At 39.4% G+C, this 17,432-nt stretch overlaps 1 protein-coding gene across 2 annotated transcripts in view; it reads right to left on the reverse strand.

The window, feature by feature from the left end:
- KIZ (kizuna centrosomal protein) overlaps nt 1-17,432 on the reverse strand; it is a 122,805-nt gene that overhangs the window by 45,430 nt on the left and 59,943 nt on the right. For both annotated transcript variants that reach the window (XM_037493899.2, XM_037493911.2), the window contains exon 7: nt 3,171-3,284. In XM_037493899.2, the coding sequence (XP_037349796.1) occupies nt 3,171-3,284 (114 nt within the window). The remainder of the gene's footprint in view (nt 1-3,170; nt 3,285-17,432) is intronic.

The following is a 17,432-nucleotide window of genomic DNA, read 5'->3' on the forward strand; positions in this document are numbered from 1 at the left end:
TTGGGCAATTGAATCTGAAAGTAGCCATAACAGAAACAATCAGTTGCACCTGGAAATAAATAAAATAATAAGTAGTTTCATTATGGCTTTCAGATAAATAGAACTGCTTACTAAGTAATCACTCTTATGTTACCATGTTTTCCAGAAGGCAATAATGAACATAATTATCCATCAATTAGTCTAAATGACATGAATCATTTTAATAATTCATTATAAGTTAAAAAGACTTGGTTCTCTACCTAGTAATAGTAAACCTTTCATATGAAGGTCTTTGAACATGTAATCCTTGATAGAGCAGAAAAACAATAATGATGGTAAGAATGGTTTTGTTCTTTTTTCTTTTAATATGTTCTGTTTTGGAGGCCTCCCCGGTGGCGCAGCGGTTGAGCACTGGGTTGCAAAGCTGCCCACAGCCTCTGCAGCACCGGCTCGATCCCTAGCCGCTGGGCGAGGGTCCCACATGGCTCGCAGACCTCTCCTGCCGCCTGCTGCTCCCCTCAGCAGTGTATTTCGTCAGTCTGCCTGTTGGGCTCTCGGCTCTGGCTCTGGGGAATTCTCTCAATCTCCCCCGCTTCTGACTGCACCCAGTGCTTGTATAGATAAATAAATAAATCTTAAAAAAAATGTTCTGTTTTGTGATCAGAAATGCAGATGTCTTCACTCTTTTTAGGGTATGCTATGGGACACGTACCCCATTTTACAGATGAGATTAAAGTAAAAGAGACATGTTGACTGCCATTGCTTGGTCAGGACCTCTATTCAATAAGCTTTAAGGAGTTCATAACCTGTTGAAGCCTTGCCACTCTGCTTAGTTCAGAATTATATGACATTAGAGTCTTTACCAAATAAAGAAGAAAGGTAGATAATTCTTTGCAAAACTGTATTTCTGGGATGGTTTATCAAACTGACCAGAGAATTGCTTCCATCCAAGGGAAATCACAAAGCAGACAGGAATGTTTCACCTAAGGGAACACTCAGAAATAACACTGGATATTGAGGGACAAAAGGGATGGTTAGGGCAAGGAGGGTGGGGGGAGCTTGATGCCCTGATAAAAAGAATCTATAAAGACCTGACTGCTTGTCTCTCAAAGGTCCTATAAATATGTGGCATGTTTCCAAGGCTAAAGATGAACCAGTGACAATCAACATACATTAAATAGCAGCCCTAGTCACAACACACAGGGCAAATCTAAATGTAACAGAACATAACACTGCATTAGTAACTATTCCTGACTTTTTTATCTGGCTTTAAAAAATGATTGTGGCAAAGAGACAGTCTTGAAGGCTCCAGATATTAATTTTAAAATTTGTGTTGGTCATAAAGAAGGATCATTTCTTATGAAAGGCTGATTTATAATGACTGTAGATCAATAGCCACGCAAAATGCAACCTTTCATGATGGAAATCAATGCTCTATTATGTGTGTTGAGAAACTACAAGGAACGTTAGTCTAGAAGGTGTAGATATCATATCTTATCACCCACAGTTTGGCAGCCTAGGTTAAGAGAGTCACATAATGAATTATTTAGTCTAACAAGTCAGCTTGCACAGAGCATTATAAATATATATAAGCTTTCTATGCCACACACTACAACTGTGGTTTATGCCAAACAGTATATCAATAGATATAAAAGGCAAGGAGAAAGAAAGGGGGATCTGATTAAAGAGCCTTACAACCCATAATTACCAAGTGACCTAGAGAGCTCAGAAAGACTCCTCCCAAGCTTGCTTCTTCTACCACCGTACAAAGGAGTATGTTAAGATGACATTTTTTATTTCATAAAGTAAGATTTTCTTGCATTGTCTTAGGCTGAAAAGCGACTGACCAGGAAGATTGTTTCCAGCATTTTCTATGGCTTTGAGATCATTATTATAGATACATCAACACATTCAGGACTTGTGAACCTCATCATGTGACCTATAAAATGGTAGCATATGATTGAACTAGTTTTCCTGTGACAAGGTCCTTCTAAAGACCATTATCCTGTCTTCTCCTAGGCCTTGATGGGGTCCAATATACACAGGATTTATGCTGAATTCTACTCTAAAGAAAGTCATTACATAAAATAGCCCACATGGCATGTTAAAGGTAGAAAATATGAGGTTGGATATAAGATAATCAGACCTAAAGCCCCTCTCACTCTCTCAGCCAAGTAAGGTCCTTTCAGGTGGGCTTTCACATATACTCATCTGCTGACCATTTGTCCTCCGCTAGTAAATAGTGGGGACATATTTTAATAAAAGGAAATATAGTCAGTACCCAAAATAAAAGCCAGGGTTAGGATACTGATAATATTTATGCAATATGAACTAGGTACCTACCAGGTACCAGAACTGGATAAATTAATATACATATTACACATTTGTAATTTATATATTCAGTAAGTAGTCCAGATGTCACAAAGTTCCTAGGCCATGGAAAGAAACTCAGACTGCCTAAGGTGGGCTGAGAGTATAAAATATATTTCTAATTTATAGTTAGGAAGGATGTACCAGAATCATGGTTCACATGTCCCAACTACTCTACAATTAACCTTTTCTGTTGTCCCAGCTTTATGGTCATTTGAGGCATATCCTTGGAGTGATGGCTTTCAAACTTGGGGAGCCAGAGCACTTTTAAGGGCTCATTAAAACCCAGATGGCTGGATCACACCTTCAGATTCTTGATTCAGTGAGTCCTGAGTGTTTCTAACAAGCTCCTAATTCTTATTGGTGCTGTTGGCGTGAGAAGTATACATCCTATATCTTTTAGATTGGAGGGCCTGTAGCATTTACATAACCTTGGAAATTAGGAAATAATCTGGGGTTTGAACCACCAAGGACATCCCTCTAGGTGATGGCTACCCCTGGATTGTATACTGGGTTGTTCTCTAAGATATGCTATTAGACAAAGTCTACCCACATTCCCTTCCTCCCAGTAATTCCTTAAAATACTGCTACAAGAAGGGGCTGAATGAATATATCCAATTAACAATCAGAAACAAGTATACTTACAAAGAAGCAGATGGTGAAGTTCATAAAAAAGTTAAAGTGATGACTACAAATGACTACTAGTGTTGACTGTGGACTAGTGTTTTGCAACTCTGTGACCCTTTTCATTTGGAAGTGTCTGGGAACAAGAACAGCCATCCCAACTTGCATCCCAAGCAGCAATTTCATGACAGTAATACCTGATTTGTTTTTCACTGCTTCCAACTCCAGGGAAGAGTCTCGGAAGCTGGTGAAGGACAGCTGCTCTGCAGGCTTCAAGGTCTTCTTTCAGAATGTCACTGTGATTATAGAACCTATAAAATAAAACAGGTGCTGCATGAAATGTTTATTTAAGCACAGACGGTCAGCTTCTAGAATCTACGGCAGTTCTTTGGAGTTTATTGAAATGTATCTGTAATATAATCTAGACATAAAAATGCAGCAACTAGACTGTCTCTTGACAAAGATGTAAAAGGGGGCAGTTTGAAAAACTTATGTGTATGTGGCAGTTTAAAATCCATCAGAGGAAGTAACTTTTAACCCTTTAAAGACTTTAATGATGCTCAAATCCACAGCTGTACAATCTCATTCCACATTCCACCTGATAGGAATGCTAGATAATCTTAACAGCAGGAAAGACTAATTTTATATTGTCAATCATAACAAAGTTAGATCTCCACAACTCATATGAAATTTACTTAAATTGTCACTGCTAAGAAATTGAAAACTGCTGGCTGAAGTATAGGTTACGTCCTCTATTTCTGAATGCAGAAAAAATGACTATTATTTCTCTATTCGAATCCCACCACAATAAAATTTTCTTTATTATTAATAAGAACAGGAAGACATGAATACATGGATTTAAAGTTTGTTATCTGTTGCCAGGCTACTGAGGGACTGGTAAAGGCTACAATCTGGCCACTATTTAAGCTTAGGTCCATCATGGTATCACAGTAGCCTCTAAAGAGACTGTTTAGTCACTACCTTAAAAAAAAGATGTCTATCTGGAGAAAAGGATGATTCTAAAAAACTATGGGAGATGATATAAAAAACCAAACAGTATTTCTACTTTAAAGGAGTTGATCACTCATTATAGTCAGGAATATGTAATACATACCCCCAAAAGAAAATGAAGGTTATTTACAAAGCAATTTATAAAATACGTTAATTAGCAAAGTATTATTCCATAATTGGTATGAAAACTTGTTAAGTTACTGGATCAAGCTGATGGTATGTGTCTGCTCTTTCAGTGGTGCAGGAAACATGCTCTGTCCATTTATTGGAGGGTTAGTGACAACCATAGGCTCAAGCTCCACCCACTCTGAAGCAGGCTGTTACCCTAAGCAGGGAATAAATGGTTCCCCCAAATTCAAGCCTTCTTCTGGACTCTGGGGCACCTTCTGGGTACTCTAACTCCTTTCCAAGTCCCTGCCAAGTCCCAAGCTCTTATCTAAATTCTGAATCTGGATTCTTAGTCCCTGCTGGCTGGCTTTAGTCTCTACTTCTCAGCTCTGCTGCTAAAAACCTTCCAGATTCCTGACCTATGCACACCTTTTTTTTTTCTCCCTCAAACAAAATTTGGGCCCTAATTCTGCCTGGAAGGCTCTATCTTTTCATGACTTAATTCACAGAATAATACCTGCCCTCAAGTGGAGGAAGATAAGGAAAGAGTAATATGGCAGCAGAGGGAAGGTGCCAGGCTCTCCCCCCTCTACATACTCACAGCTAAGATTGCAGCAGAACACAGCCAACAACTCCCGAAGGAAAAATGGATGATAACAGCACACGCTAGGTGCAGTGTTCCCTGTAGGGAGGCCCTCACCTCACCTCAATGATAAGCACAGCAGTGGAACTTAACAGACACTCCCTAATGCTGGTGTACAACGGTAGGGTGAGGGGGTGCCACTGTGGCACTGCTTTTCTCCACAGGAAGACTATTTTATTTCCACCATTTTTAGGAATTGTGATAAGGGAAAGCAGGTGAGTTTCAGGGGCTAACTATTATTTATAATTTCTCTGTAGAATATCCTGCATCTGCATCCTTCCTGTTCCACCATAAGACTATATTTATTAACACCTGAATGTCTAGTTGAGACAAATGTTCTTGTCCAGTATGATCAACCCACATGTCAGGCTTACTTAGACTAGCTCATCTCACAATTGTTTAGAAGCTTCTCTATCTCATTCATAGGAATATTTCTTCCTTTAGCACATACAGATCTGACAATCTTTAACACAAATGCAGACAACTCCTACAAGATTCTGTGCTCTAGTTATTTCATCCTTGCCTAGACTTCACAAGACCAAAACTCACTGAGAACAGCAACTGAATGTCTACATTTTTATCTTAGAGTCTAAGCTTCTCCAAGCACTCAGCACAAAGCTGAAAACACACCTAACAACACTATGACCCTATGTGTTGAACAACAGACCAAAATTTAAGCCTAGATTAGAGAAATTCACGACACCTATTTTTACAGTATCTGTTGAAATGGTTGTTATACCAGTCCAGAGCTTCAAGGGCTTGGCAATGAATGATGAATAAGATGGCCTTACAGAGCTTATGGTTTCCTTAGAAAATTCTCTGGTTAAAACATCAGTTCTGTGCTGAGGGTTTCTAAAAGTTATTTCCCCACATGATACTAGGCTTTAGTTTGCAAAATATCCATCAGTCTTTTGCTGAACACACCATTATAGAATGCAAAACTTCAATTTCTTTCATGTTTTCTACTTGCATTCCTACCCAAATCATTTCAGGTCGAGGGGCATTGGTCTGACAAGCACATGTCCAGTGTTCAAGACTGTGTGGATTGGCTTGGTACCAACAATGCCAGGTCCAACCATAGGCTTGTTCCCTGTGAAGCCCGGCAAGTGGACAAACCTACTGGATGACAGACAAGTAATTCTTAGAAATACCAATGGCACTTTAAGGAGGCATGTTTTATTTTACCTAACAAATAAGGAGTAGAATACATATTTGGGGGGGGGGGAACTGCTAGTAGATGCTTCATTTTCATCTTTCAGTCACACAGAATTTAGGAGATAATTTAAAAGAAAAAACTCCACTCCAGACTAATGTGAGGACTCAAATTAAATTACTTTTTCTTTTTTTTTAAGTACAGAAGAGAGAAAAAGTGCTATGCTTTTTCTTTCAGTATCACAAACTAAGAATTACTTTTCAGCAAAAATAACCCTATATGAGGGCTATAGAAAATAAACTTTTCTTTACCAGATAACTTTCACACGTTCCTGTGGGTATTACCCTCTGGGGAACTGGGAATTTATATTTCAGTTGCAGTACTATAGGCTTGACCTTCAGGTTTTATTTTCTTTAGGGAACAAAGGTCTCAAAATGTGTGGTAATCAGTGACCATAAATAGTAATGAGTTTACTTAATTTATATAATGTGTTACTTCTAAAACACTTTATAAAATATGTTTACTATATTTTTAATGAGACTGAAAAATCATAAAGCACCATAGCTGGTCACATACAAAAAAATTTTGGAAGGAAATTGTATTTTAAAATGAGCAACAACAAAAAGACATTATTTGTAGAGATGGTCCATTAATTTGTGATGAACATGTGATTTAGGAATAGCACATGTACAGGAAGGTGGGAAATTGGCTTTTGTTTCCAAGTCTAGTGCCCATAGAAACACTGGTTGAAAAACTCAATTTCTGGGCCTCCCCCGTGGCGCAGCGGTTGAGCTCTGGGTTGCGAAGCTGCCTGCAGCCTCTGCAGTGCTGGTTCGATTCCCAGCTGCTCCCCAGCCACCGGAGGAGGGTCCCACATAGCGCGCAGACCTTTCCTTCTGCCTGCTCTGCTCCCTGCTCTGGCTCTGGTGAATTCTCTCACCCTCCCACGCTTCTGACTGTACCCAGTGCTTGTATAAATAAATAAATCTTAAAAAAAAAAAAAAGAAAGAAAAACTCAACTTCTTCCTCTTCAGGTTTGACCCTGCCTTTCTTCCAAAACATAAGAAGGCTTTGATCTTTAAGGGAAGGACACATGACCAGGATAGAAAATACTGCTTTTAAAACTATCACTTTAGGGCCTCCCTGGTGGCGCAGGGGTTAAAGACAGCGCCATCAAGCTACTGCCAGCCACTACAGCACAAGTTGCATCCCCAGCAGGTCAGGGAGCAACCCACATGGCGCAGCAGCAGACCTTTCCTGTCTTGCCTGCTGCTCTCCTCAGCAGTGCATTTCAGTACATCTGCCTGCTCTGTTCCCCACTCTGTCTGGTGAATCCTTTCACCTCCCTCACCTCTGGCTTACACCCCAGTTCTTGTATGCATAAATAAATAAATCTTTAAAAAAAATAAAACTATAGCTTTATCAAGTTCTAGTTCTGGATTTTTACATTTAATTCCCAAGGAAATGAATTGATTATAACTAACATTTAAAGTCCTCCAAAGATTTATGAGGGTTCTTAAGTGTGAAGAAGTAACAATGCATTCATGTACCAAACACTCAAAGCCAACAACTGCTAAAAAATATCACTAACAGACCAAAGCTGACTGATGTCAGTCAAAACCTGAGATTCAAATTCAATTTGTGTAGTTTGCTTGTCATCCCGAAGCCATTTAGCACCTTCATCAATAAAAGAAAACCTCCAATGACCTCCCATCAACAGGTACACAAACACAAGGAGAAGCAGAGAGGTCTATAGTAGCCCTACCTCCATAAAGATGCAAATTAAGATTTAAACAGTGTAACAATTGGCTAGCGCTAATCCTTTTACAGAGGTGTAAATGGCTATTGAGAACTGAATTCCGGGCTGCTAGCTTTTGTGAAGTAGCATTATAGACAAACTTCACCCAAGAGCAATGCCAAACCACCAACTCTGAGGACTGTTACCAAAATAGTTTAACAAAACCTGTGTGATTTGCTTGCTTTGATATCAAATTTCCTGACCATAAATCCAAAAGTGTAAATATAAACCACATCAAGAATCAGAGCCCTGGGAAAATAAACTGGAAGCAACTAATTCAAGCCTGACACCCTATGGCAGGAACAGCTGTATGTGCAGCCACAGCGAAGTTTGTATATGGGGTTTTGTTTGCCACACAAAACAGTTGTAGAAAGGACAAACACATACATAGTTAAACAGTATTTTCCTTTTAACAGGCTGTCTAACAAGACCTATGTTTTGGTGGCTACCTCAGTGCCCATTGTGCAGCCCCCTGGGTGGTCCTTTCCAGGGGGCCACTTGAAGGGAGCACAATGCCAAAAAGGAGGGAAGGAGGGGACCGGGACACAAAGGCCAACAGAGCAGGGCGGTCTGCGGCAGGCTGCAGACCAGGGGTCAGCAAACAAGGCTCCTTCTCTTTACCCAGGAAACAAGGGCTCCTTCTCCCTACCTGGAAACAGTGTGATTAAGCTGACAGCTTGAATTATGGGCTACATTTTGCAGGGGACCGTCTGTCTGTGTTAAGGTTCTTTATTGTAGCAGAGGCCACTCAAGCAAAACCCTTGCCTTTCCTCCCTCTTTGGCCTCAAAACAGACCTCATCATTCTGTTCCATTTTAATTCTCAGACCTATTCCCTCTCCCATACCACCTTTTTAAAAAGTTCCTTAATGAGGCGCTGTGAGGCCTAGAGAATTTATAATAGGTGTTTCCCTTCACTGTTAAATAGAGGTAACCAACCTGAACCCATAAATTATGAGGAGCCAGGAATCCTTAGTGACGGGTAGATGTCTTGTATGAAATGGTTTAAGTATCATTTGTCCATTTTTCCTTGATAACCTACTTAATATCTATGTTGGTGAAGTTGCCGAGGGGGTTAAGACTGGAAACATCTGCTCTTGCTACCTAGGTTTTATTTTAAATCAGCACTGACAGGTCACCAAAAGGGTGCCATCATTAGAGTGCACTTAATAGAGGCAACAGATTTATGGAGCCAGTTCCCTAAAGTGACCTTTAAATATCCTCTGCATAAAAGAACATGGAAGGTAAATTCTTGTTATCATCTAGTCCTTTCAAAATATAATATAGTCAGGCCCTATATTGTGGAAAAAACTTTTTTTTTTTTTAAATATGTGAACACGGTGTTACAGGACAGGGAGAGGGGCAGCCCAAACCCTGTAAACCTGCCTATTCTAAATGGGTTCTGCCATCTGCCGCATCAACACAAAACATATGAGACTTTAATGGGAAGGAACTTTAATAAAACCAGGAAACAATACAGGAAAGGCAAAGAATTTAGTTTCTAAATCAAGAACCCAAAGTTACCCGTCCCCTCTTGGGTAAAACTCCATCCATATGGGATTGGCCCAGAGCAAGGCCCCAAAGCCTGCCACAAGTCTAAAGCATCTTCCAGTGGGGACCCACAGAAAAGGGTCAGAAACAACCAGACAAGCCTGGAAGGAAAAGAGCAAAATCAACATCAAGATAAAAGCTGCCATTGTCACCTCCCCACGGGTCACACCCACATCTGTGTCACCCAGTCCACGACCAAAAGACAAGCGCAGTTTCTTCACGTGTCTCTAGGCTCCATGTGCCTCCTCCAGGTCTCCTTCTGGCTCCATCCTGGGTTAAGTACATCACTTTAGAGCCCAATTAACTCTGATGAATGCTTATGGAAACCAAAGAAAAGTCATCCTTCACTAAGAGGGAGCTCAGATGACTAGGACAGATCCTTCCCAGGGTGTCAAGGAAATAGGAGTGGCTTGAAAAGGAAGTGGATCCCAGGGAGGGAACCTGCCAGAAAGAGATTAAAACACTTGGCTGTGGGGCCTCCCCGGTGGTGCAGCAGTTGAGTGCTGAGTTGCGAAGCTGCCCACAGCCTCTGCAGTGCCGGTTCAATCCCTGACCACTGGGCGAGGGTCCCACATGACGCGCAGACCTCTCCTGCCGCCCACTGCTCCCCTCAGCAGTGTACTTTGTCAGTCTGCCTGTTCTGCTTTCCGCTCTGGCTCTGGTGAATTCTCTAACCCTCCCGCACTTCTGACTATACCCAGTGCTTGTATAAATAAATAAATAGTTCTTTAAAAAAAAAAAAAATACTTGGCTGTGATCATTTGCCACCTGCTGTTTGAGTATGGTAGAAATCAAATGTAGGACTGCTGAAAACACTGCTGGTTTGCCAATGGGCCCTTTAGAGGGTCACTATTGTATTAAAAATAAGTTGGATCAACTTATCATTCAAATACTCACTTACCTAAGAACTGCTAAAAGGAAGTCCAAGACAAAAAGAAGGAAGAAATAAAAAAGTGGACAATACCAAATCATTATGGATAAAGAGATTAACTGTGGCAGAGAGGCAGGCTGGATGAAAGCACATCTGAGGCTGAGCTGGACGACTTCAGGCTCTGCTGGGTACTCACTGCAGCACCTACACATGGCCTCTCCCTGAGGCTTATTTGCTGTTAGTCACATTTTTGGAAACCTGAGTTTGTTCCAATCTCCCCTACCTTATTTGGGTCTTAAACAACCAGGTATACCTCCCAGAGTCTCCTCTCCAACTTCTGAAACCAGGAATAAATTTGTTCCACTCAGAATAAATTACTTTTTGATCCAAAATTTGTTCTGAAAGATGTAGTTTAACTACACTCCTAACCGGATTTGACCTGACCATTGGCCCCTTCCAGGGCATAGGCACAGGTCTGCTGTTCTCACTGGCCTCCCGAGTCTTCCTCCCCTGACCCCTGTCCCTCTCAACCCTTTCTTCTTCTTCCTCTCCCACTCTATCTCTTGTTCTGCTCCCAGAGTGCTGGATGGGACACTTAACATTCCACTGGAAGAAATCCCCCCAAAGGTGTAATTTACTTAAATATCAAATGGCAAAAAGAAGTTTAGGGAAACAGTGGTAGCACAGTCTATCTATTTCTTTTTATTCTTTCTGAATTCCCTTACTTAAAGAGAGAGTGCACAACTAGGAAAACAATCCAAAAACTCATAGATAATATCTATTACAAAATTAGGTAGGACAAACTACTGATACCAACCAAATCCATCTGCAGTTGTATAGAAGGAAGTAGAGATGCTGCAAAAAGACAAAGGATATTCCTGAGAATGCGAGAACAGCCAAATCATCAAGTGTTACTCACTCAAAAGACTGGCAAGCCTAGGTGAGAGCAGCTCCCTTGGGAGGGGGCCTGCAGGCCATTTCAAGGGTGAGAACAAAGACCGCAGCAGGCTGCAGGATCAATCTTACAATTTGCCAGTCTATGTGCTCTTTCAGCAGAGTTCTGCACTCTGTCTGAGACTGCTGGGAGTAAACTCTAAATTGAGTTGAACTGAGACTATAAGAAAGAACCTTTCCACTTAACTCGGAAGAGGAACAAGAGCTAAGAGATGTAAGGGAGTAAGAGGCTACACATGTAAACATTCTGAGAGAACAACAGAAGAGGGAGCTCCGGAGCCATAAAACTAGGAAATCAAGCCTGGCCTACCTGCCCCTCCAGAGTGCAGAACACTTCAAGTCTCACTTGAAGGTAACCCCAGAGAAGATTCTAGGTACTCTTATTAGCAATATGTAGGTAGTGACACCTTGCTGCATAGAGTTGCCGTAGTAAATGAGATAATGTGCGTAAAGTGGCTGGCACAGCATCTGGTACACAGTAAGCACTCAAAGATATTAGAAATATGTGCCATTATTATAAGTATTAGCATATCAACTTTAAATAATAACCACAAGCCTAATCCTAACAAAATATTAAAGATTTCAGGTAGACAAGGGTAAAGTATGATAAATCAACACTGTCCCACTCCAGAAAAAGTCTCTCAAGTTGTCCACCCCTGGACTCAGTGCCTTTCTCCCAAGGTCTGTATTGGATGCTTAACTACTCGCTTCTGCCTACCTTTCTAGTTCCTGGGCTGCAGGTTCACCTTGCTCATACACTCACATGCATATACCTTGCTTCAGGGAGTCTTCACAGCTGACTGATAAGTCTGTGGTGTTACTTTATGATAAAGTTCCAACTCTGGTCATCTTACTTCCGGAAAATAACTCAATTTTTAGGAATACTTTTTTTTAAAGATTTATTTATTTATTTATACAAGCACTGGGTACAGTCAGACATGCAGGAGGGTGAGAGAATTTACCAGAGCCAGAACGGGGAACAGAACAGGCAGAATGACGAAATACACTGCTGAGGGGAGCAGCGGGCACGGCAGGAGAGGTCTGTCGCGCCATGTGGGATCCTTGCCTGGCGGCCCAGATCAAACTAGCGCTATAGAGGCTGCGGGCAGCTTCGCAGCCCAGCGCTCAACCACTGCGCCACCAGCTGAGGCCCAGGAATATTTTTGATCATACCCATTTAGATGATGATTTCCTGGTTGAACTTGCAAAATTCTGATGCCTCACTAGTGATCTGATATACTTATGTTAAGTACAAGTTATTCTTAAAGCCTATCATACCCAGCATTTCTCAATAAAAAGGTAAGTAAAACAAAATTCGCTTTTTGTCATCATTCTACTATGCTAGGAATTAAATTTATCAAATTGCCAAAAATCTGAAGAAGGGAGTATATTTCTGATTAAAAAAAATTGATTATTCCTGTTTCACCTCATATATATAACTACATCTTGACTTCTAGAAGCACCATTTCAGGTTACCATTAACTGATTACTGTATGCCAGCTACTATATCAGGTGACTGAGCTGAAAAAATGAATATGATGAAGGTGGTAAATAAGAACTTAGAAGTCAAGTTCAGTTAGTCAACTGTGATACCAGCCAAAGGGAAATTCAGGATCATAATCACAAAAGGTAACAGCTCTGCCATCTTGCTAATTTTACATGTCTGGAACAAGAAGAAAACAAGAGAACATTTCAAACCAAACAAGTAAGTTCCTGACTTCTTTCTAGATAAAGTAAGGGAGTTAGTAAGGAGTAGGGTTAGCCTGACATAAGAGATAAAAGAAAGGGAAATGGGTCATAATCTGGATTGTTTCCCAAAAAGTGTATATAACATCATGGAAGAGCATATTTTACATGTCAGTTCCACAGTCATGAGTTTGGAAGCTTTCTAGTAATCACATATAAGAAAACAAGAAAATAATGTATACAATCTACAGAGACATTGTTACACATTTTGAAATGTAAGGAAAGAAAATCTATTCCACAATAGATTTAACAGGTAAAAGGAAAACCAAATTAAAAATGAGTTGGCCAAGAGCAATAAGACAAGAGAAAGACATCCAAGGAATCCAAATAGGAAAAGAAGAAGTCAAACTATCACTATTTGCAGATGATATGATAATATACATAGAGAACCCCAAAAACTCCACAGAAAAACTAATTCAACTCATCAATCAGTTCAGTAAAGTGGCAGGATACAAAATCAACACGCAAAAGTAAGTAGCCTTCCTATACACAAACAAAAAATCTGAAGAAGAAGAAATCAAAAAAACCATCCCTTTTTTTATTGAAACAAAAAAAATAAAATATTTGGGAATAAATCTAACAAAAGAGGTAAAGGACCTATACAAAGAAAACTATAAAACACTGTTAAAAGAAATAGAAGAAGACACAAAGAAATGGAAAGACATCCCCTGCTCATGGATTGGAAGAATAAACATTATTAAAATGGCCATCCTACCAAAAGCAATAAACAGATTCAATGCTATTCCAATCAAAATTTCAATGTCATTCTTCAAAGAAATAGAACAATTATTGATGAAATTCATATGGAATCACAAAAAACCTCGAATAGCCAAAGCTCTCCTGAAAAAAAAAGAAGGGAATGGAGGCATCACACTCCCAGACTTCAAACTATACTACAAAGCCATAATCATCAAAACTGCATGGTATTGGAATAAGAACACACATACAGACCAATGGAATTGAATAGAAAATCCAGAAATAAACCCACAGATTTATGGTCAACTAATCTTTGACAAAGGAGCAAAAACTATGCATTGGAGCAAAGAGAGTTTGTTCAATAAATGGTGCTGGGAAAACTGGGTCGCTACATGCAAAAGAATGAAGCTTGACCACTACCTCACACCATACACAAAAATCAACTCAAAATGGATTAAAGAACTAGACATAAGACCTGAAACCATAAAATATATAGAAGGAAATATAGGCGAAACGCTACGTGATTTGCACATAAAAGACATCTTTACAGACACATCACCCAAAGCAGTGAGAGTGAAGGCAAAGATAAACAGCTGGGACTACATCAAATTAAAGAGCTTCTGCACAGCAAAAGAGACAATAACAAAAACAAAGAGAAACCCCACCAACTGGGAGAACATTTTTGCACCCAACACTAATGATAAAGGACTGATCACAAAAATCTGCAAAGAGCTGATGAGACTTAACAACAACAAAGAAAATAATCCAGTCAAAAAATGGGCAGAAGAGCTAAAAAGAAACTTCTCTGAAGAGGAAATGCGAATGGCCAACAGGCATATGAAAAAATGTTCAACATCACTTGTCATCAGGGAAATGCAAATCAAAACTACCATGAGATACCATCTCACACCAGTGAGAATGGCACATATTAAAAAAACTAGCAACAACAAATGTTGGCGAGGGTGTGGAGAAAAAGGAACTCTTCTGCACTGTTGGTGGGAGTGCAAACTGGTCCAACCACTATGGAGAGCTGTGTGGAGATTTCTGGGCCTACTAAACATAGAGCTTCCATATGATCCAGCAATTCCACTCCTAGGTATTTACCCAAAGGACACAGAAACATCAATTCCAAAGAACACCTGCACCCCTATGTTTATAGCAGCACTGTTTACAATAGCTAAGCTTTGGAAACAGCCCTAATGCCCAAAAATAGATGATTGGATCAAGAAGATGTGGTACATATATACCATGGAATATTACTCAGCATTCAAAAAAGATAAACACATGCAATTTGCAGCAACATGGATGGCGCTGGAAGGGATCATGCTCAGCGAAATAAGCCAAAAAGAAAAAGAAAAATACCGGATGGTCTCACTCATAGCAGGAATCTAGAAAACTTAAATAAGGGACCAGGAAAATGAATAACTATAAGAAAGTGAAAATCAAAATCAACAAAAAACTATGAACCAGAGACACTTTTTGGGGGGCGAGGGTGGGAGGGGAGGGATTGGGGTCAAAATGGGGGGCTGCAATTGTATGGGGAATATAAAAATAAAATTTATTATTTAAAAAAAAATAAAAAAAAAAAAAAGAAGGAAAACCAGTCAAACTCAACATGTAGAGAAAATCATTTTTGAGCACCCAGAAAAGGGATCTGGGTTCAGGTCCTGCTAAAAATGTAAAAATAAATAAATAAATAAATAAATAAATAAATAAATAAAATAAATAAAAATGAGTTGGCCAATGGGGCCTCCCTGGTGGGCAAGGGGTTATGCTATGAAGCTTACTGCAGCCACTACAGCACAAGTTCGATCCCCGGCCAGGGAGGTGACCCCCATGATGCAGCAGACCTCTCCTGACTCGCCCACTGCTCCCCTCAGCAGTGTATTTCAGTCGATCTGTTCTGTTCCCCACTCTGTCCCTGGTGAATCCTCTCACCCCCCACATCTCTGGCCTGTACCCCAGTTCTTGTATGTATAAATAAATAAATCTTAAAAAAAAAATGAGATGGCCAAAGCTATGCATTTCCAATTAAAAATGAAAGAAGCCAAATGATATGTTTTCCTTGTTCTTCAGAAAGGAAGCAGTAGCCAGGTGGAAGTGATCAAGAGGGAGAAGGAAGGAAGAGGCACATGGCATCCTTCAAGGTGCTGATAATATTTTTTGACTGAATAGGGATTACTGGATGTGTTTATTCTTTAATTAGTCAAGGTATACGCACATGATTTGCTATAATTCAATAATAAAATTTATTTGGAAAACAACATAAAGAGGATTTCAGATTCTCATAATTACACACGAGGGGATGCCAATCTTTGCACTAAGACCAACAAAAAATATAAAAGATATCTCCTCTTTGATAGCACTAGAGAGATAATGTGATAAAGAATTATGGGATGAAACTCAGGAGAGAAGGAAATTCAGAGATGAGCCTGACACTTGGAGCAACTTTTCTTTGTTGGGGTAGATAAAAATGACCAAAAAAGGCAGCTGAGAGTTTAAAAAGTTAAGCAGAACTTTGGACAACCTCACAGAGTTGGAGAATAAAAATTGAAGTCTAAGTCAACCAAGGAAGGAGAATCTCAATAAATCACTCATCTTTTGAACTGGAACCTCAAGGAACTACTTCCTACATATAAAGGGGAAACAGAAAGAGTCTAGCCCTCACTGGGAACAAACCTCATATCTGAATGATGCAGGACTGCTTCTGCCCCAAACACCTGCTAAAAGCAAATGCTTATTCACCTAGGAGGAGAACTTCTGAGGTCTCAACATCATTCTTTTTTTTTTTTTTTTTTTTTTTAAATATTAAATTTTATTTTTATATTCCCCCATACAATTGCAAACGCCCCATTCTACAACATCATTCTGAGACTACAATACTCATTAAAAAATGACTAGAGATTTGAGAAAAATAAGACAGAGTGATTACAAACCAAGGGAAATAAAATAGAAGGAGAGCCACAAAGAGTAAATGGAGGGCCTCCCCTGGTGGCGCAGCAGTTGAGCGCTGGGTTGCGAGGCTGCCCACAGACTCTGCAGCTCCAGTTTGATCCCCGGCCACCGGCAAGGGTCCCACAAAAAAAAAAAAAGAGTAAATGGAGATATACAGTTTAAAGTACTTATATTGTCCAGAAGAATAGAAAAATACTAATTAACAACATTTGGAACAAAAAATAAGAAAATATACAAATGATTACTATTTAATTAATAAGCTTGAGGTAATGGAGACATTGAATAACCCTATACTAACAAAGACTAAATATACATTCTTTTCAAGCATAGATGGGCTTTTATGAAAATTGACCACTGTGATGACCAATCAACAGAGCTCAAAGCACAGATCTTGTGAACAGCACATTCTTTGTATGACATTCTCTGCACAAAATGTGATAAAATAAGAAAGCCATAGGAGAAATTTAGTCCCTTTCCCCCCCCAATATGTTTAAAACCTTTAAAAATATTTCTAAATAATGCCTGTCAAAGAAAGTATAATATTTATAAACATGCTGATAATTAAAGTATCTAAAATCGAATGACAGCCATAGCGTTACTTGTCAAAACCAGCGGGGTGCAAGTCAAGCAGTACTTAAAGGAAATTTAAAGACTTAATAGCCTGTGCTCAAATATGAGAAAGATTGAAAATTAGGCACCCAATTCAAGTTAGAAAAAGAACCACAATGTTAAACCAATGAAAGCAAAAAAAGGAAATAATAAAGATATGAACAGAAACAGAAGATATTTTTAAAAAGGCCCAAATGAAGAAATTAACAAAATAGAAAGGATTAATGAAGGTAATATGGCAGATATAAAATTACGAATGAAAAAAGGGAACATAGTTATTAACATAGCAGAAATCCTAAAATATAGCTATGCCTACAAAGTTTCAAAACTTTAAAAAATCAGTAATTTTCTAGTTCACCAAATATT

This window comes from Talpa occidentalis, unplaced genomic scaffold (assembly GCF_014898055.3).
Source record: "Talpa occidentalis isolate TD23 unplaced genomic scaffold, MPIMG_talOcc4v2.1 talOcc4.10, whole genome shotgun sequence".
NCBI lineage: Eukaryota > Metazoa > Chordata > Mammalia > Eulipotyphla > Talpidae > Talpa > Talpa occidentalis.